Genomic DNA, 22155 nt, shown 5'->3' on the forward strand with positions numbered 1-22155 from the left:
CATGCCACTATCTACCACCAACACCACTATCATATTCTATACATACCACTATCTTCCACCAACACCACTATCATATTCTATACATGCACACAATTTCCAGCATAAGGTTTGAGAACACATCCTGTCCTAGTAATATCTGAAGCTACCAAGTATTCTTATATTATTAATGGTGTATTTTCACACCCTACAGGTCGACAATGCAGCATCTGACTGTGTTTTAGTTTGATGTTCACACAGGACCAAGGATTGGAAGTGATATCAGAAGGTTTGGATAAATTGAAAGACATGGCCCGTGATTTGAATGAGGTTTGCTACTGCATTTGTATCTATTGCTTTGTCCCATTTTCTGCACTTCGATTTTTGACTTTGCAATTCATACAGGAAATTGATAGGCAAGTTCCTTTAATGGACGGATTGACACTAAGGTTTGAGAACACATCCTGTCCTAGTAATATCTGAATCTACAAGTATTCTTAAATTATTAATGGTGTATTTTCACATCCTACAAGTCGACAATGCAACATCTGACCTTAAGAACACCAATGTGAGACTTAAGGATACTGTTAGCCAGGTGATTAAGCTGCCACTGTATTTTCTGTAGATTTGCATCACTTTGTGTGCTGCAGAGAGAGAGAGAGAGAGAGAGAGAGAGATTCAGCTATGCTATGTCGTAGATCTCTTTGCTGGATTTGACAGTCGAAATTTCTGTATTGATATTATGCTGTTGTGCATAATTCTTGGGATTGCCGCCTATCTATACAAGTAAGTTTCACTTTCTCAAAAAAATGGACAGGAAAAGTTTTATCTAATTCTTGGTAATAGCTGACATGCTTAATGGACTCTAGAAAATACTTTCATGCATGGGTGAAGTTATAGTTAGAAGCCAATAATTTAACTTATAAACTAAAGCTGAGTGCATGGTTATTCTGGTTTGGATCTTCTTCTTGGTTTATTATTATGTTTTATGATTGGCAGAGACCAAGAGGATTGAAGGCCATGAGAAGGAGCATGGAGAGCGATTCAGAATGACAATGAAGGATGGATGGGGGCTTTCCTTCGGATTCTTATTTCTCTTTTTTTTTCTTTTTTCTTTTTTTCCTTTGATCTGATTGGGGAGTTGGGTGTTTTGGTTCACTTTCTTCTTATTTTTTGTGTTAGATGGGGGAGGGAGTGGTGAGAGATAGAGAGAGAGAACATAGTAATATTATTTTGTGGCTTTGTATACAAAGTAGTAATTAATTTTTTGGTTGAAAATTGTGAATACAATTTTTGGGGGTAATATTAAAATATCATTTGTGGATATGTTATTTTGTGGGTAATGGTGATTGGTGAATGGGAAAGTGAATTAATGATGCATTTGTTATTTGAATGTAAGTTATTATTTCATATTAGTGTTATTCAGTTTTATTATATGTATTTTTTTAGTTTAATCACATAAATTAGCACAATTTCAAAAAAAAAAAAAAAGGAGATATCACGGCATTTTTTAAAAAACGCCACTTTAAACCCTAAATATTAACGGTTATATTTTTTAAAAAAGATATGACAGCGTTTAAAAAATGTCGCTAAATATCATAATGACGTCATGATACTGTCAAGTAAGACATTTGGCGACGTTTTTAAAAACGCCGCCTATACTAATATAACGATGTTTTTAAAACGTCATAAAGTTATAGCGACGGCCGCGTCCTCGGCGCTTGGTGTTAAGCGTCGCAAAAAGCTGAATTCCCTGCAGTGTCATTCTTCATTCATGGTGTTATTCTAGAAAACAAATTTGTGAATCATATGCATAAAGATGTTTCCGATATTACTTTGTTTTCCTGGTTTGCATGGGTGTTGATATGATCTTTGACACCCGGTGATTAATTTATTTTTCTTTCTTTTACTTCATAGTTATGTGTATATATATATTTATTGTTGGGGGGTTATGGATTATGAGTTAGGGATGGATGTTCCGAAGAGTATTTTATGCTTTTAAAATTTCTTCCTCTGCTTTGAATGTGAAGTAAGGTCACATATGGATGTTATTCAAGAAGCTGAGATGAGCACTGAAGGAAATATAGATGATGAAGTTAGACCAGACAATGAACCGGAAAGCAGTACTAACCATAGCAAAGCCGGTGTTGTGGGCTTTAGGCCACCTTCATTAAAAGTTTTGAATCATGTAAAGATCAATATCACACCTGAAACACCTCTATCAACTTTACCTTCATTAAAAGTTTTGAATCATGTAAAGATCAATGTCACACCTGAAACACCTCTATCAACTTTGAAAACTATCCTCATGAGTTCAAAATCCGACTTGTCATTCAGCAAGGGGGAGCTGAGGAAAGTAGAAGAACAAATGAGACAGGCTTTTATTGAATTCTACCAAAAGCTTCTACTTCTGAAAAGCTACTGGTAAGATTTCAACCTCTTCATCTCCTTCCCCGATTGATAATTTCAAATATATATATATATATATATATTATAATTTGAGTGTAACAAATATATTGGTGATCGATGTTTCAGTTTATTGAATCTATTGGCGTTCTCCAAGATCATGAAGAAGTATGCCAAGGTCTCACATTTTTGTTTTCATGATAATTTGAACTGTAAAGTTATTAAATTTTTGTTGCTTTTCATGTTCCTGTATTCACCAAGGTTTTAAAAAGCAGCCGCAACCATTACGTAACGCCGTTACGTAACGGTTGTGGTGGTTACCGCCACCCGTTACGGCCGCTTTTGCAGTGTGATTGAGATTCACAGGTGTTAAAATTTACCATCACCTACCACCAATTTACCATCACCTACCACCACCTACTCCTCACCTACTACACTCACCCTCTCCTATATAATGAGTCACTCACCATTTGTAATATACACAACAATATATAAAAATCAATAAACATCAATCAATAATACATAAATTTTTACATGGTATCAGAGCAAGGTTAAGACCTTAGTATTTCTCGCTTCACCGGCGGGCGGCAACCTCGCCTTGGCCGCCCGCCGGACCTCAACCTATTCCGCTTATTTTCTACACATACCTTGACTTCTTCAACATTTTCTTACACCCCTCCTCCGCTATGTTGGCGGCGGCACCCGTATCATCGTCTAGCCTCTATCGCCGTTCACCTCGCCTCTCACATATCCGTGGTTGTACTCTTACTTGTCGTCGTCGTTGGCGTTTCTGGCGCTGCTTTTCTGCTCGTCACTGCTGTTTTTTTCCCGATTTGCTCTCTCTCTCTTAGCCATGGATTTGGGTGTGGGGTGTAGAGCTGTGGCTCTGTTGTTGGTAGCCATGTTTGCTGGCTTGAAGGTTTCAATGGCAGCAGTGTACAAGGTTGGGGACTCCGCTGGTTGAACCATCATTGGGAATATTGATTACAAGGCCTGGGCTGCTTCCAAGACGTTTCATGTTGGAGATGTCATCATTTTCGAATACAATTTTCAATGTCACGTGTTGCAAGTGCCCCACAAAGAATACCAAGCCTGCAGAAGTGTAAGACAGTAACATGCATCTTCACATACAGCTTGGGTAATGTGTAACTGTCAAAAGCACAAGCTTCTTGGACATCCCTCTCTCTCTCTCTCCATGGACCCAACATCATCATCATGCACCCACTCTCTCTCCCTCTCTCTCATCTTTTCCCACTTTCAAACCCACTTTAATCATATCTCTCATTTCTCTTAATTTATTTCATCCACGTTCTTTCACCCTTTTCTTTTATTTTAATATATATATATATATATATTTTATTATAATATATTTTCCCTATCCCTTGTTAGTAAGCATCACCCGTTTTCCATTCTCTTATTATTATTTATTTTATATTCCACCAAAAAAAAAAAAAAAAAATCACACTGCTGTTTTTCTTATCACCCATCCACAAATATTTTTCTCTATTTTCTTTATCCATTATTTTCTTTTATTTTATTTTTCTTATTAAACAAAACAACACCACAAAATAACACCAACAACATTCCACAACCTTGTCATTTTATTCATATCAGGGGATCAACCCCGATCACACTTTTACATCAAAAAAAAAAAAAAAAAACCCACACAAACAAAAACAAAACTACCACACCCACAGTGGGATTTTTCTTCTCTACTCAGCCGCTGGTCTTTTCTTCTTGCCTCCGTCCTGGGTGGTCCTTGCCGGTGTTGCCTCCGTGCTTCCTAGACCACCAAGCAAGTTGCCTCCTCCCTGCTCCTCCACTACAGCATATGGTGGACCTCCAAATCGGAACATCACGGTGGCCTTCCGCTTCAGCTCCTTGTTTTCTGTCTTTAGCACACTTATCTCTGCTCGCGCATCCTTATACATGCGTTGGAGCAGAGCCAGCTGGGAGTTTAACTGTTGCACCTCATTTGTCCTGCTCTGCAGCCGGTGCGACAGGTTTGTGACCGCAGTCATGGTTTCCACACATGACTTCAGAGTATACTGATTGGCCTCAATATCAGTTTATACCGCCATTTTTTGCTCCACCGACCGCATCGGAAAGTTCAATGGAGCAAAACCAGAGGTGTTTGGTTGAGGTTCACTGGCCACCGCACCAGTTATTTCTTTTGTGGACTCGTTCAATTCTGGAAAGAGCGTGAGCAGACCACGGGAAGAGGAGGCCATGTTCTGGGTAGCTGGACGAGAAGAAGAGGCCATGTTGCTGAGTGTTTCAGAGATGGGTTGGTTACAGAGTATTACAGAGTTTCTCTCTCAGTAAAGGAAGAGTTTTTTTTCAGAGGATTTTCAGAAGTTTTTTGTCTGCCTCAGCCTCAGCATCAACCTTGGTTAAATAGACGGGGCAGCCACGCGTATCGCGCGCCACTTGACGCCAGACGACAAACGGGCGCGCCAGCCAAGGCGCTCACGTGCCTCGCCATCATGTCCGGCACACCTTTTGATGAATTGGGCACGCCTTTTGATGGCACGCCTTTTGAAAAATTGGGCACACCTTTTGAGGGTGCGACTTTTTAAGGGTCCGACAAGACTCTGTAAACTGTCCCGACATTGATTCCGGTTAGCTCCTTCAAGGGTCCGACAAGACTCAGTAAACTGTCCCGACATTGATTCCGGTTCGCTCCTTCAAAGGGTCCGACAAGACTCTGTAAACTGTCCCGACATTGATTCCGGTTAGTTTCTACAAGGGTCCAGCAAGACTCCGTAAACTGTCACAACAACTGTCACAACAGTGTCTGTTACAACGGTCCGACATGACCCCATAAACTGTCTTCTACACCGGTCCGACATGACCCCATAAACTGTCTTCTACATCGGTCTGACACCGCCATCCAGTGTCCTCTACACCGTTATGACACCACCATACAGTGTCCTCTACATGGTTATGACACCCCCATACAGTGTCCTCTACAACGTTATGACACCACCATCCAGTGTCTTCACCAATGGTCTGACACGACCATACAGTGTCTCTTATCCTCTTTTATTTTTATGTATTTTCTTGTTTTGTTACTCTCTCCAAACTCAAGTTGGTTAGTTTCTATCCTCCTTGAGTTTGCGGGGGGCTGTTAAAATTTACCATCACCTACCACCACCTACTCCTCACCTACTACACTCACCCTCTCTTATATAATGAGCCACTCACCATTTGTAATATACACAACAATATATAAAAATCAATAAACATCAATCAATAATACATAAATTTTTACAACAGGTGTGTCGGTCGTAACGATTGCTATAACGATCGTAACAGTGCCGTAACAGCCGTAACGGCCTATTATGCATCATTACGTAATAGTTCCGAATTGCTTCTTTTGAAAAAAACACACAAGAAAAAAGCTAAAAATGGGAAAAGAGAGATAGAAAGAAAAGGGAAGATAAAGAGAGAAGATGGAGTAGCAAGAGATAGAGATAGAGATAGAGAGAGAGAAGAGGGAAGATGAAGAATATATTATTGATTTGTTGAAGCTGTAAGACCTATGCTATTCTATTCAGCTGCTATCACTCTATCATTTTGTTTGTGTGTGTCTACCTATATATTGTTTGAAAATAATAATAATAATAATAATAATAATAATAATAATAATAATAATAATAATAATAATAATAATAATAATAATAAGTGTGGTCATTACCTATTTGGGTTGGTTAAAATATGTATGTATATATATATATATATAGGAAAATTTACCCATAAGTCCTAGTTTCTGAAAAGTTGAACCATTTAGTCCTAAAAGTTTTCTTATGCTCCATTTAGTCCCATTTGCACATCAATCTAATGTTTGAAATATTAATCTGATGTTCGAAATCTAATGTTCGAAACATTAATCTGATGTTCGAAATCTAATGTTCGAAACATTAATATGATGTTTGAAACATTGTAATGGGACCTTTCAGTCTATAAGAAAACTTTTAGGACTAAACAGTGTATAAGTTATTAATTTTGGATTTATTGGTGCATCCCCCATATATATATTTAGGCTCTTATTTATTCTCTTACTTTTGTCATTGTTTATTTTATATATAATACTTAGTGATTGATTTTTTGTATAATATAAAGTCATTAATTATTAAAATAAAATGTAAAAAACTCAATTTATAGTGATTTAAAAATATGAAATATATTGGATCATACTTAAAAATTTACAAAAATTGATCAATATTTATTTTAAATCCAATAAATATGATCATGGAAAAAAAATATGCATATCGGTAAGTTTTTTTCAAATTGTGCGAAAAATAAAAAAATTCACGGCTCTAGTTACCGCAACCATTACGCTACGGCCTTTACACCCCGCAACTACAACCACGCCACCGCCACTGTTACAGCGACCGCAACCGCTTTTCAGAATCTTGGTATTCACTAATTTGTATTTGCACAGATCACTTCAAGGAATGCTTCGAAGGCTTACTTGGAGATGATAGACAAATCTTAGCTCTGATGAGGTTTGATGCATGTCATGAGTTTCTGTTTCATGTGAGTAGGATTAAATCTCATGCTTGACACTAGCTTTCTGCTCCATCTCATGCTTCCTCAAGTCACAAGGCTGATAGAAAGAGTAGAGGCTACCTTCATAAAACACTTCTCAAATGGAAATCAATACTTTAAGACAACAAGCTAAAAGTGAAAAACATAGAATGACATATTTCTTGGGTAAGACTTTTGTTGCAAGAAGATATTGGACTTCATATCTCAAATATTATTCAGCAGCATATGCTGCACAAATTTCTGCTACTGTTGTTGAATTAAAACAAGTCATGAACATCAATGAGATGTGTTTTCTTCTCGTATTATTTATTTTTATTTTGTCTTGATGTATAGGTAGACAATGAAATTTCACGTTATACCTGGTCAGATCTTGTTTATCTATCATAAACAGTTATGGTTTATTTCTAAATTCTCCAAATCTTATTAGTTGAATCAATCAGATTCACTTATTTCCAGTACTTCCCTGTGAACTTGTTTCCTTCAATCTCCTTCTCTCATGTGAGCGAGCCATTGCCTTTCCACTGAGTTTGTTTCAATCTCATACTTGTGAAAAGTGAAAAAAAATATATATATATATATAATATTTGCTTCTTGACAACTTAATCAACATGAATTCTCTTGAACCACATTTCTCTTGCAGGTTTTTTCTCTGGCTGCTCTATAGCGCTGGTAGTGGCTATTATTGTGCGCATACATGCGAGAGATATATTTATGGTCAGGACGTGGGCAGTATATGGAAAATATATTTCCACTTTACAGGTATGTTCTAGGTATTAATAAGGCCATTTATGGTCAGGATGGTTTTTCACTGTTTGAATGAATATATTGTTCCAAGCCCAATTTTTTTTACAGCTTGTTTGGATTCATTGATCTACATATGATTATGTTCTCTGGAAACAACTTTTGGAGGCATTTCCGGGTCAATTATGCCTTTATATTTGGCTTCAAGAAAGGAATGGAACTGGGTTACAGAGAAGTTCTCCTTGTTAGTTCAGGTCTTGCAGTACTCACTCTGGCCGGTGTAATATCAAATCTGGATATGGACATGGACCCAAGAACAGGAAGAAGCTTCAGAACAACAACTGAATTGGTCCCTCTAGGCCTAGTCACTGTAACTCTATACACTTTTATATCCCCTCTTTTACCTGACATAATGCATGAATTATTGCATAATTTTGTTCTTTTTAAAAAGTAGTGTTTTACTATGGAATCCTTACACAAACTTCTGAGGAAACATAATAATTTTAATGAGCATAAGCTTGCAGCTGGTGCTTCTTATAACATTCTGTGCATTCATGCCTTTTACCGTTCAAGTCGCTTCTTCCTTATCCAATGTGCCTTTCACTGTCTTTGTGTTCCTTTATACAAGGTAACACAACTTTAAGTTATATAGATAACAATATATTTGACAATATAATCTTATCTCCAACAATAATAGCATGTATGATTAAGTAGAATCAAAATTTTATATTTCTTTGCATTTGCAGATAACCCTCCCAGATTTATTCTTTGCGGATCAGCTTACTAGCCCGGTTTCACATTATGCTTATAGCAACATATTTATAATTATAATGTATTTCAATCCAGTCTATTTGCAAACATTCCGAGTATTATTCATACTTATATTACGGTTTTCCGCTCAAATATTTACTCAAATGACAAACCAATGAAACCATATATAATATATATACATATAACAATGGGGTTTTGGCTCTTCTTGTGGTTATGTTTTCTTCAATTTTCAATTCTCCATCAAAATTATACCAGATTAGTATTTTTCCTTACTTTTTAACACTCCCATCAAATTAAGAAACTGCTTTTATACAAATTATCCGAAAAGTACTACAGGCATTGTTTAATTTGCAGTGTAATACTAGCCTAAAGCTTTGCTGTGTTCTACTCAATTCAAATTTTTAATAAAAACTATGTAACAGTTACTGCTACTCTGTTTCAGGTGCAAGCATTAAGGTGTTCAGAACTATACATCTGCTACTATGGTTGGGGGGACTTCAACAGGAGATCAAAAAAGTGCAGTAAAAGTGATGTTTTCAATGTTTTCTACATCATTGTTGCAGTTGTTCCATATTGGGTACGCTTCATTCAGGTATGTTCGTGTTAATGTGTTAACATTTGGTGCAAGAATGACATTAATTTGTTAGCCTGTGTGTCGTGCTAGATATGCATCTTGGACATATTGGCATTCAACAATGACATAGCATCTAGTTCTTTCTTCTTCTAGTTCTCTAGTGTTTTCCATTTGGACAACTAAGCATACTTGGATCTAATGTTACAGTGCCTTCGACGCTTGGTTGAAGAGAGAGACTCTATGCACGCACTTAATGGGCTGAAATACTTCTCAACAATAATTGCAGTTGTCATGAGAACAGGTAATGATCTAAAGTGGGGAAAGACTTGGAAGATCATGGCTACAACGAGTTCAGGAGTTGCTATAATTGCTAGTACGTACTGGGACATTGTCATAGACTGGGGACTTCTGCGAAGGAATTCTAGAAACCCTTGGTTAAGGGACAAGCTCCTTATATCAAACAAAAGTGTCTACTTTGTAGCAATAGTAAGTTCCAGAATAGTTGTTGCTAATCCTATCTGAACTGATAACTACTACATTTCCATGGGGAGAGGCCGTTGATAATTTTTTAATTCCTTTTTTCACACGAAAATTGTAGGTACTGAATGTGCACTAAGGTTTGCATGGATGCAATCAGTTCTAGGTCTCTATGACATGCCTTTCCCGAATAGGACAGCCATAACTGCAATTGTTGCCTGTTTGGAGATCATTCGTCAGGGTATTTGGAATTTCTTCAGGTATGATGTATTTTAGTTTGGCGTTCAATTCTTTCCTAAAATAAACCAGAAAGCAATTGCTTCAGAAACCTTTTTCCCAGGAAAGAAAATATTCCACCAGAGGAACTTTTTCTGGAACTGATACAGAGGAAGAAGACATCAAAACTGACCAAAAGTTCACATAAAACTTTTTTTCCTAACAGCGGCCTCACCCCTACAAATGCAATTTTTTCCCCCACATTTTGAAATGCATAACAAAATGATTAACAAAGATACTTCCTTACATTCGGAAAACTAGTGCAGGTTACTTTGCAGAAGTGCTTAACATGCTGGCTTCTTGTGCAATTTTATGAATGCTTCTTATATATCTAATCTCAACATTATTTCGTATTTTTTCTTTACTGGTACTTAGTAGCTTTGTTTCCCAATGCCTTCCTCAACCATTGAGCAGCTTTTCGAGTTCCACTTTTCTTATGTGTTCCATGTTATTTGACTTAACTCCACGTGTATTTTAGCTTCCCAAGTTGCACTCTTCTTCCACTACAGTGTATAAAATCTTACCTTTCATTTGTTACTCCAGCAAGCACAAGGTACATCGCAGTAATGCTGACCTTTAGCTTGGTAATTGGGACTATAAAAATCCATTAAAAAACGATAAAACTTGACAAGAACTGACTGAGTCACACCCCCAACAATTCAACTGTACTGTTTGTCACAAATCTCTGGAGACTGACTTTTTACTAATTGTATTATCATTATGTTTAACTGACCAGGTTGGAGAATGAGCACTTGAATAATGTTGGAAAATATCGGGCATTCAAGTCAGTTCCTTACCTTTCAACAATGACAATGAAGAAAAGGATGTATAACTATATATTGCACAGAACAGGAAGAATAGCTGTTATAATTACTTGAGCAATTGTGTGCAAGTACAAGAAACAGATGAGAGCAAATTATTTTAAAAAAAAGAAAAAGAAAAAAAGAAGGGTAAATTACATTTACCTCTTCTAAGGTTTTTGAAAAATATAGGGACCTCTCCTGTGGTTTGAATAATTACAGTAACTTGTCCTATTTTACCTGACAATATCAAGATTCCTTCCTTCTGTCAAATTGTTTCAAACGGTGTTACTTTTTTATAATAAATTACCTTATTACCCTTTCTTTTAAAATATTAAAAAATGTTTTTGGATTGGATGATAGGTTTGGAAGAAACAAATAGTGATTGGAACAGTATTTTAGATTTATTTTTTTAAAATATTAAAATATGTTTAAAAAACATTTATTTTTTATTTTAAATATATAATTTTTATTTAAATATTTGATTTTATTTTGCTAATATTTTAATTTTTTCAATTTTAATATTTTAAACTCAAAACACAACTTCACACTCAAATCGTAACCAAACACATAACTTAAAACTCAATTCAAAAATTATTTTCAAATCTCATAACCAAACACATAACTCGACACCCCACATTACTTTCAAAACTCTACACTCAAATCGTAACCAAACGCATAAAAAAAAAATATAATATTTAAAATAAAAACTATATATTTAAAATATTAAAAAAAAATACAACACAGATGTATGAAATATAATACACATTAAAATAAATAAATAAATATTTAAAATATAAAATATTTACCCTAAAAAAATAAATTCAAAAAATTTCAAAATTTATAACCAAACAAATTTTTTTTTTCAAAACTCATAACTCAAGGTATGACTTCACATTCAAATCATGATTCTAAAAATAATTTTATAAAATAAAATAAATTTTTTTAGAAATTTTTTTTCTTTTAAAATAAGTTTGGTTTTGAGTTTTGAATTGAGTTTTAAGTTTGTGTTTGGTTATGAGTTTTGAAAATAATTTTTGAATTGAGTTTTGAGTAAAAACATGTTCTGAAAAAACATTTTTTTTTAGAAACATGTTTGGTTCTCTTTTAGAATCACAATTCCAATTAGAAATTTCAAAAATCTTTTCAAAATTCATAGTCTTAACCAAATACACAACTCAAAACACAATTCAAAAATTATTTTCAAAACTCATAACCAAACACAAACTTAAAAAAATACAAACTTATGTTAAATATATTTTTTAAATATTAAAAAAAATTAAAATTTTTATTTTTTATTTTAAATATATAATTTTTATTTTAAATATTTTATTTTATTTTATAAATATATTTTTAAATATTTTAATTTTTTGTTATGCGTTTGGTTACGATTTGAGTATAGAGTTTTGAAAGTAATGTGGAGTGTCGAGCTATGTGTTTGGTTATGAGGCTTGAAAATAATTTTTGAATTGAGTTTTGAGTTATATGTTTGGTTACGATTTGAGTGTAAAATTGTGTTTTGAATTTAAAATATTAAAATTAAAAAAAATAAAATATTTAAATAAAAAATAATATTTAAAATAAAAAATAATATTTTTTAAACATTTTTTAATATTTTAAAAAAATAAATCCAAAAACACTGTTTGTTTCTTCCAAACTTGTCCTCCAATCCAAAAACATTTTTTAATATTTTAAAAGGAAGGGCAATAAGATATTTTACTATAGAAAAAGTAACACCGTTTGGAACAAGTTGACAGAAGGGGAGAATCTTGAAATTGTCAGGTAAAGCAAGGGAGGTTACTGTAATTATTCAAACCACATGAAAGATCCCTATATTTGTCAAAAACCTCAGGGGAGGTAAATGTAATTTACCCAAAAAAGAATTGAACATACAGAGGGAGGCTTCCATATCTTACGTGCACAAAGGTATGAAATCTACTTGTTAACATATAATATACATATAATATACACCCCCACTACCATGTATAGCTGTAAAAGACCTTGCATCTGTAAAGGCCACAATGTGTAGCTGTAAAGAAGAGAACTTTCACTTTAGCTTTAGCTTCTCTCAATGTAAGTTACCAGGCATCCGATTCTAATTGTCTCCCTCTCCTCTCTATAAAGAGAGGGAGCTTGCTCTCTTGTAATATACAGAAACATAATATAACAACACCAACTTTCAGTCCCTCTCTGTTCTCTCCCTTGTTACCAAGCTTTAACTTTCAGTCCCTCTCTGTTCTCTCCCTTGTTACCAAGCTTTCATGGTATCAGAGCCTAGAAACACAATTCTGGCATCCCTCAATTTTGGTTCTTAGTTCCGTACACAGTGGACTATACCAAACAGCTCGGAATTTCCTTACGATCCCAACGGCACCAAGCCCATCACCAGACAAGCCCTCACGCGCTCTCACGCGCCGCTTCTTCTCTCGGCGCTTCTCTGCTTCCGTTGCCACTCTCACACGCGCTGCCACGCGCCTTCCACCCTGCCCTGTCGTGCGCCGCACCTGCTACCGTGCACCAGCGTGCGCCGTTCGTCTATCGTGAGCTGCGCGTGCACCGTTCCGCTATTGTGCACCCGCGTGCGCCATTTTGCTAACATACGCTGCCAGTCCTCTCTGCTACCGTGCGCCGCACGCCCTTCCTGCTAACGTGCGCCGCTGACCTCATTTTCCACCATGCTGACATCATCCTGCACAGCCCACCTTTCCTAGCTATTTTCGACCTTTCGGACTCACTGGTACACTCTGTTTTACCTAATTTTGCTCCTACAGGTCTCTCCCTATCCATTTAGCCCTACTCCACTATTATTATGGATCGTCCTAATGCCTCCCATCCCATTTTCGTTATTTTGGATGGTTCCAACTATGTTCTATGGGCCCAAGCCATGTCTTCCTTCCTCAAAGGAAAGAAGCTCTGGCGAATTATCACCGGGGACATGACCCAACCGGTCAAAGACACTGCTGAAACCACTATTTCCCCTGCTACTACATATGAAGATCGCCTTGAGGAATGGGACAGTAAGAATTACCAAATCATTACCTGGTTTCGGAATACTTCTGTTACCTCTATCAGTCTTCAGTTTGGTCGCTTTCAGCTTGACTCTGTCACCACTCCTGCCAAAGACATCTGGGATTTTTTGAAAGAATGATACCAGACTACTGGTCTTGCTCATCAATATCAACTTCAGAGCCAACTTCATCGGATGCGCCAAGAATCTAGTCAGTCCATCAATGACTTCCTCTCTCAAATGTACTCCGTTTGGGACCAGCTTGCTCTTTCTGAGCCAACTTGGCCTCACCAAGAAGATGCTGTTTTATTTACTGCTTATCGTAATCAGCAAAGGTTGGTGCACTTTCTCATGGCTCTCACTTCATCTTTTGAGCCCGTACGTGCCTCTCTTCTTCATCGCCATCCCTTGCCCACTCTGGAACAAGCTATTTCTGAGTTGCTATCAGAAGAGACTCGTCTTGGTACTCTCCAAACTCATCATGTGGACTCTTTTCTTGCCACTCCCCCGTACCGGCCATCATTCCCCCAGCGGACCACTGCCTGTCTCTACTGTCAGAATCGGGGCCTTCCTTCCACACATCTCCTGGTCAATTGCCCAGTCAGAACCTGCCGATATTGCAACAAACTTAGTCCTGGTCATCTGCAACAGGATTGTCTTCGTCATCCATCCCGCTCATCCTCCAACAACCACTCTTCTCGCGGTGGTTCTTCTCGGGGGAGCTTTCATCGTTCCAGGAACCAATCTCATCCTGGGAATCAGTCTCCTCACACCGCCACTGCTGCTGCTGCCGCTGAGGGTTTTTCTGAGTCTCCGGCTCCGTCTACCCCTCTCTTTTCTCCAACGGATGTCGAGGCCATGTTCAAACACCTTCTCTCCCCTTCTGGTACACCTCCTCCTACTGCTTTGTCTGTAATTCCAGGTAACTCTTCTTGGTATTTTGATTCTGTCTGTTGTAATCATATGACCTCCAATTCAACTATATTTTCTTCCATCTCTTCCTCTCCTCATATTCCCTCAATTCAAACTGCTGATGGCTCTCTCATGACTGTCCGTCATCTTGGTACTGTTTCCACCTCTTCCTTAACTTTACCTCAAGTTTATCATATCCCTGCTCTCACTTTAAACCTTATCTCTATTGGTCAATTATATGAACTTGGTCTAACTGTCACCTTTTCTGCTACTCATTGTTTGGTGCAGGACCCTCAGACGAGGCAGACTATTGGGATCGGCCGTAAGCATGGACGTCTCTATGAGCTCATTCACCTTCATGTTCCTGCCTCTCCTCAGATCGCTGCTCCTGCCTCTGCTTCCTCATTATCTCCTTTTCACCTTTGGCATTGTCGCTTAGGACATATTTCTATTACTCGCTTAAAGTCTTTAGTTTCTAGTGGACAATTGGGTCATGTAATTCCAGATACTTTCGATTGTATACCCTGTCAACTTGCCAAACAACCTGCTTTATCATTCAATAAAAGTACTTCTGTTTCCTGTGCACCTTTTGATCTTATACATTCGGATATTTGGGGCCCTTCCCCCACCACTACTATGGGGGGATCTCGTTATTTTGTTGTTTTCATTGATGATTTTTCACGGTTTACCTGGATTTTTCTCATGAAAACTCGGTCTGACCTCAAAACTCTTTATTATCGATTTGCCCAAATGATCCACACCCAATTTTCCAAAACCATCAAACTTTTTCGCTCCGACAATGCTATGGAATATCGGGATTCAGATTTCCTTTCTTTTCTTTAGAGTCATGGTACACTGCCTCATCATTCCTGTGCTGGCACGTCCCAGCAAAATGGCCGTGCTGAACGGAAACATAGGCACATTCTTGACACTACTCGCACTCTCCTTCTTTCTTCTTCCTGCCCTGAAAACTTTTGGGGGGAAGCTGCCCTCACTGCTGTCTACACTATCAATTGTGCCCCTTCCCCTGTCATCCATAACCAAACTCCATTTGAACGTCTGCATGGCACTCCCCCTCCCTATGCTAATCTTCGGGTTTTTGGCTCTGCCTGCTTTGTTCTCCTTCAATCTCATGAACGCACCAAGCTTGAACCGCGTTCTCGTCTTTGTTGCTTTCTTGGGTATGGAATTGAACATAAAGGCTTTCGCTGTTGGGACCCTCTCTCTAAACGTCTTCGTATCTCCCGCCATGTAGTTTTTTGGGAGCACCAAATGTTTTCCTCCCTATCCTCATTTCATTTACCTGCACTTTCCACTAATGTTGTTTACTAATCCTTCCATCGATCTCTTCTCTGATGATTTTGATACAGGTCCCTCCGTCATTGAGACGCCCTTGCTCACTCCTGCTCCCGACCAGACTGCTCTCCCTGAAGGTCCACCTCTCCCTGCACCACCTCCTTCTCCACTGGTTCTTCCTTCCACCGATCCTCCTACGGGTCGACCACACCGGGTAACTCAACCTCCTATCCACCTTCGTGATTATATTGTTGGGTCTGCTGCCTTTTCTACTTATGAACCTACCTCCTATCGTGAGGCTTGTACTAATCCTCTTTGGCAGCAAGCTATGACTGATGAACTTCAGGCTTTGGACAAAACTCATACTTGGGATCTTGTTGACCTTCCTCTTGGAAAAACTGCGATTGGCTGCAAATGGGTTTACAAAATCAAGACTCATTCTGATGGCTCGATTGAACGCTACAAAGCTCGTCTTGTTGCCAAGGGTTTCAACCAGGAATATGGGATTGATTATGAGGAAACCTTCTCTCCTGTTGCTCGGCTTACCTCTGTTCGCAGTTTACTAGCTGTTGCTGCTGCTCGCCACCCGGAGCTTTTTCAAATGGATGTCAAAAATGCCTTCCTCAATGGTAATCTTCTTGAGGAGGTCTACATGCAACCTCCCCCTGGGTTTACTTTTCCCCCTCATAAGGTTTGCAAACTACAGCGTGCCCTCTATGGCCTCAAGCAAGCACCCCGTGCCTGGTTTGCTAAGTTCAGTTCTACCATTCATGACTTCGGGTTCACCTCTAGCTCCTATGACTCTGCTCTTTTTATACGGACTACTCCTCATGGTACCACTCTTCTCCTTCTGTATGTGGATGATATGATTATCACTGGTAATGATGCAGCTGGTATTCTCCACCTCAAACGCTTTCTCCACCGTCAGTTTGAGATGAAGGACCTTGGTACTCTCAACTACTTTTTAGGCCTTGAAGTTTCTCATGATTCTACTGGCTCTTACTTATCTCAGGCCAAATATGCATCCGATCTTCTGGCTCGTGCTGGTCTTACTGATTGCAAAACTACATCTACTCCAGTTGATCCTCAGATTCGTCTCACTCCTCTCGACGGGGCTCTCCTCCCTGATGCTACTCTCTATCGTCAGCTCGTCGGCAGTCTTGTCTATCTCACAGTGACTCGTCCTGACATTGCCTATGCTGTTCACATTGTTAGTCAGTACATGTCGGCTCCTCGCACTCCCCACTATACTGCTCTACTTCACATCCTTCGGTACATCAAAGGCACCCTGTTCCATGGCCTTCACTACTCTGCTTCCTCATCTCTGGAACTGCGTGCCTTCTCTGATGCTGATTGGGCTGGGGATCCTACGGATCGACGCTCCACCACGGGCTTCTGTTTCTTCTTAGGGGATTCTCTTCTTACTTGGCGTAGCAAAAAACAATCCCTCACTGCCCGTTCTAGCACCGAAGCTGAATACCGAGCCCTTGCCGACACTACTCAGGAACTTCTCTGGCTTCGCTGGCTCCTCACTGATATGGGTATTTCCTCTTCTGGCGCTACCGCTCTTTATTGTGACAATCAGAGTGCCATTCAGATTGCTCACAATGATGTTTTCCATGATCGCACCAAGCATATTGAGATTGATTGCCATTTCATTCGACAACATGTTACACGTGGTACTGTTCATCTTCTCCCAATTGCTTCTGCCGATCAACCTGCTAATATCTTCACCAAGGCTCATTCTCCTGGGCGCTTCCGTGATCTTGTTTCCAAACTCAACTTGGTCGATGCCTACCCTCCTTGAGTTTGCGGGGGGCTGTTAACATATAATATACATATAATATACACCCCCACTACCATGTATAGCTGTAAAAGACCTTGCATCTGTAAAGGCCACAATGTGTAGCTGTAAAGAAGAGAACTTTCACTTTAGCTTTAGCTTCTCTCAATGTAAGTTACCAGGCATCCGATTCTAATTGTCTCCCTCTCCTCTCTATAAAGAGAGGGAGCTTGCTCTCTTGTAATATACAGAAACATAATATAACAACACCAACTTTCAGTCCCTCTCTGTTCTCTCCCTTGTTACCAAGCTTTAACTTCCAGTCCCTCTCTGTTCTCTCCCTTGTTACCAAGCTTTCACTACTGAATGGGGAAACCAAAGTACCTGTTGGGTATGCAGCCAAGAGCAACTGACCAGACACTGTAGGTACCACTGATTGCTATATGGGTGCTCCAATAACTTCTCTCTGAAAAGCAAAAACATACAATCAGAAGACTCAGCACTTGCCCAAACTCATTATGTTATAGTATATCTCTTAGTTTTGTTTTTTACCACCTTTGTTAATCTGCGGCCTGCAGTCCACAGTGAGTGCAACAAACATGCGGAGTTTTGTATCATAGCTATCCGCTTGAGTTTGAAAGTGAAGTGTTCATTATTTATTCAGAAGCATTGTACTATTATGATAATAATCAGATTTCACTAAAAGCTTGAACTGAACTGAATGAATGGTGATCCAAATGAAATTTGAGCATCCTCTCTGTACTAAGCAAAATAATGAAAACAGAGAAGTACCACACCAACATAACCGCTGATCTTGAAGAGTAGGAATTGGATCACCTATACGTTGTAGAGGTATTGATTCTTAACAAAAAATACACAGTTGGGCATGGATAATTAATCCTTTCCAGCAAGATTATAATATAAGATACTCTTATTTCCTTGAACTTTGGCACACCAATGTCATAAGCAATGTAAGAAGAGGAATTAGTTAGAAACTGGAACTCGTAATAGCCACTGGAATAAATATTACTGTGATCCAAATTACACAATTAATCCACCATAAAATCTAGTTGTACACAATGATATCCTAAATATATGGCCAACAGCTTATTAAGCACATCTTACATTCAGTCTCTCCCATTACAAGGTTATATCAGAACCAAGAGAAAGCACAATCACCAGAAAGTTGAGTTCTACTTGGGGGAATGGGCAACATCTGAGCTTGCCTCCTGTCCATTCTGCAAGCTGGCTAAAGAATCGGCACAAGGTGAGTTTTCTGCAGTTACAGCACCATTGCTTTCATTATCCTGGCTCCCAAAAAGTGATGCAAATGACAATGGATTATGTGTGGAGCTTGCCCTTTTAAGGCCCTGTATAGTTCTCATTGCTGCAAGGGTTCTCCGGTATACATCTATTGTTTCTTCCCCAAGTGATGATGATGTCTCTGCAGAAATATTTGTCATCTCACCAGGTGCAAGGTTACTTTGATCTCGTTCAGTAGTAGAAGATTGAACAACTTCTGCTTCCAATGGGAAAAGGAGCTCAAGATTTGCCTCACACTCTCGTACTAGCCTTGTGAGAGGTTCTGTTGTGAAGAAGGGCTGATCAAGTGCGAGTTGCGTAAAAGGCAGCTGCAGCAATCCACCGGTTCTTTTGTCGTACTTCTTCAAAATCTTAATTAGACCTATTGAAGTAGGAAAACAAATGGTTTAGAAATTAAAAATATTCCACACTTCTAACACTATTCAAATTTAGAAAAGAGAATTTATAGTAATAGCTGCTTGACTGTTGTACCCGTAACATTTAAGGAGCTATAATTTTGAGAAGCACAATCTCCCCATGAATGGTAGAAAAACACTTTAACAATGAAATTAGATATGAAAAAAAAAAGGAAGAAGAAGAAGAAGAAGAAGAAGGAAAAGCTGTTGGACCTGCAAAATTTAGGGAGCTATAGTTTTTGAGAAGCACCATCTCTCCATGTATGGTGACATAGTCCTTACGGATGTCCATCACCTCTTCACCGAATTCAGTCTCTGATGTGAAGACCCCATCCTTGCTGCTCTTTTCTTGCACCCACTCAATTCTTTCCTTCAACTCCTGTTGCAATTGCATTTAAATATCAATAAAGATCCATAATAAAATAGTTGGATGGTAGCTGACCACTCTATCTATGGTTCTGCAGATGCAGTGGAGCACTGACTTACTGACTAAACTCGGACAAATTGTTTTACACTGGTTGCCATCATAAACATGTACGGAGATGTGTCAACCAAAAATGCATTACGTGGAAAAGAACTCAAAAAATAAAAATTAAAAAGGCTAAATGAAAAAAAATTAACAAGAACTGCATTTACACTACATGCATCAAACTTAAAGTTATTAACATTTATAGCGCAGAAAAGATGTGAAATGGCCAAAGTGGCATAGAACCACAAACATAGGAATAATTACCAAATGAAGAATTACAATATGCACATAAGATGTAGATTCTACAGAATTACTAATACTACATTCCTACTCCTTACAATTACTAATACTACATTCCGTCTTCTATCTTGCTGCTGCTTACCTTAAATGTTGTAGATTCTAAAGCAACCTCCACAAGTATCAAATCATGCCCGAAACTCTTTTAAGACCAAAAAACAAAGATACTCTTGTGAGAGATGACTTTAAATTGTAACATGATAGCCTTCAAGTAGTGAAAAATTGAACCTTTTTGATGCAGCCTAATAGGAGACATTAAATCTTGTTTGTTAAATTTTTAAGTCTAACTAAACAAAACCTTAATAAGAACCAACAAGTTGGTCTTTACTATGCAAATCCATTTTTTGCAATTCAGCTCTTCATCTAATTGTGTATATACATGCTACTTCTTTTTCTATGACCGCATCAAACCAAATTTATTTTTAGACTCTAAGCCATTTCAACACCTTGAACTCAAAAATAAAATAACCATATTGTTTTCCAAGAATGTGAGAAAAACATCGTAGATAAATTTATGGTATCTCTAGCCTCTCACCAATGCATTTATTAGTCATTCTATTTTTACTTGCATTGCACTAATCAATCTCAACCCTCATTCTGTGGAAATACTATTCTTTCTTGATCACCTTACATTACAAGCAAAACAAATAGTTTCTATGACTTAGATATTTGTTCAACAAACACACAACATCCTTAAGCACTTCTGCACAAGAATGATTAGTAGAAAATTAATCCAACACGACAAAAAAGGTAGCTTCCGCATATGTTATAGCCACCTATGTAACTATGTTCCTTCTTCTAACTTTATTAGATTCCCCTCTCCATCTTGATGCTACTTTATCATAAAAAGTGTAGATTCTAAAGCAACCACTCTAATTCAAAAGGAGTAGCAAAGTGTTTCACCAACGAACTCAATAGTTAAATCTTGTTCATTGTTCTTGTTTAAGTCCACAGCGAAGCTATCGGCTCTGTTTGGTTCAATTCCTAAACTTGTTTTCTGATTTTTTTTTTTTTTTTTTTTTTGAAAAATGTCAAACTAGTTTGACAAAAATAAATACCAGAAAAGAGAAAACCACATGAAAAATAATTAGTGTAATTATTTTTTCAAATTTTTTTCACCAACAATTTTTTGTCTTGAACCTAATTCATGCATTTTCTCACTCTCAATTTGTCCCTATCCAACTGCCCCTGTTTTTTATTTCAAATTTTGATTTCTTCAGGGCTTTTTTTTTTTTTTTTTTCCAACTACTTAAATTAAATTCTGATAGGGAACAATTAAGGTTTGGTTTATGAATTTGAATAGGGATTTGGAAAGATAAAATAATATAATTACAGTTCACACACTTTTTCCCTCTAAATTCATGAAGCAAACATAGCCTAACGTGAGTAAGAAAGAGTGAGAGGAGACCTGAAGGCGAATGACGAACTCTTCCTCTTTATCAACATAGAAATCGTTGAACTTTTCGAGTTCTTCGCTGAGAATCTTCACGAACCAGTCCTGGAGCTCGGCCAATGGCGGAACCAGCTGAAGACGGTGGTCTACGGCGGCGGAGGAAGCGTCATCGGCGGTGGAGGGGATGTGCTTGAGAAGCTTCTTCAATGGCTTGTAACATAGAAACTTGTCCCTCCATTCGGGTAGGGTTTCGTCAAGGTGGATACGAAACTCCTTCCCAAATTTCATGCCAAAAATATATTTTTATAAAAAAAATAAAAAATTGTTGTTGAGAATCGACGATTACGAGAAATGCTTGTGCGAATTGCTGAGTTGAGTGAGAGAATGAGAAGGAATGAGGAATATGAGAAGAGGATAGAGATGAAAATGTTTGGGGAATGGGATTGGAATATTTTATCATCGGCCTTTTCGACGATACCATTAATAATAATAGTAAAGTAAGCAACAAAAGAGAATGCGGCTGATCCTGACGATGATGCCGACGATGATGTTTTTGATGCTCGGTTGACTTTGTTATTGAAAAATATTATAGGCGCTAATTTTATTTTATTTTTTTGGCCAAATATCTCAAGAATACTATCAGTATGTTTTGCTAAATTTTCAAAAAATTGACTTTTTGATTTTCGTATTTTTTTATTTTTAGTA

General features: G+C 37.9%; 2 protein-coding genes across 2 annotated transcripts; one reads left to right on the plus strand and one right to left on the minus strand.

The window, feature by feature from the left end:
• The first annotated feature begins 509 nt into the window (after positions 1-509).
• LOC114309951 (phosphate transporter PHO1 homolog 9-like) lies at positions 510-10907 on the plus strand. Its single transcript, XM_082867505.1, has 9 exons — positions 510-762; positions 2007-2400; positions 2512-2560; positions 7577-7695; positions 7789-8047; positions 8891-9040; positions 9230-9508; positions 9621-9759; positions 10512-10907. Exons 4-8 carry the CDS (start codon positions 7631-7633, stop codon positions 9636-9638), a joined length of 771 nt encoding a protein of 256 aa, XP_082723631.1. The 5' UTR covers positions 510-762; positions 2007-2400; positions 2512-2560; positions 7577-7630; the 3' UTR covers positions 9639-9759; positions 10512-10907.
• Positions 10908-18557: 7650 nt separating this feature from the next.
• On the minus strand, positions 18558-22072 carry SPX4 (SPX domain-containing protein 4). The gene is made up of 3 exons (XM_028255831.2): positions 21466-22072; positions 19505-19670; positions 18558-19257 (listed from the first exon to the last, which is right to left on the minus strand). Exons 1-3 carry the CDS (start codon positions 21736-21738, stop codon positions 18767-18769), a joined length of 930 nt encoding a protein of 309 aa, XP_028111632.1. The 5' UTR covers positions 21739-22072; the 3' UTR covers positions 18558-18766.
• Between the last annotated feature and the right edge of the window lie 83 nt (positions 22073-22155).

This window comes from Camellia sinensis, chromosome 4 (assembly GCF_055761805.1).
Source record: "Camellia sinensis isolate YWXY chromosome 4, ASM5576180v1, whole genome shotgun sequence".
Classification (NCBI taxonomy): domain Eukaryota; kingdom Viridiplantae; phylum Streptophyta; class Magnoliopsida; order Ericales; family Theaceae; genus Camellia; species Camellia sinensis.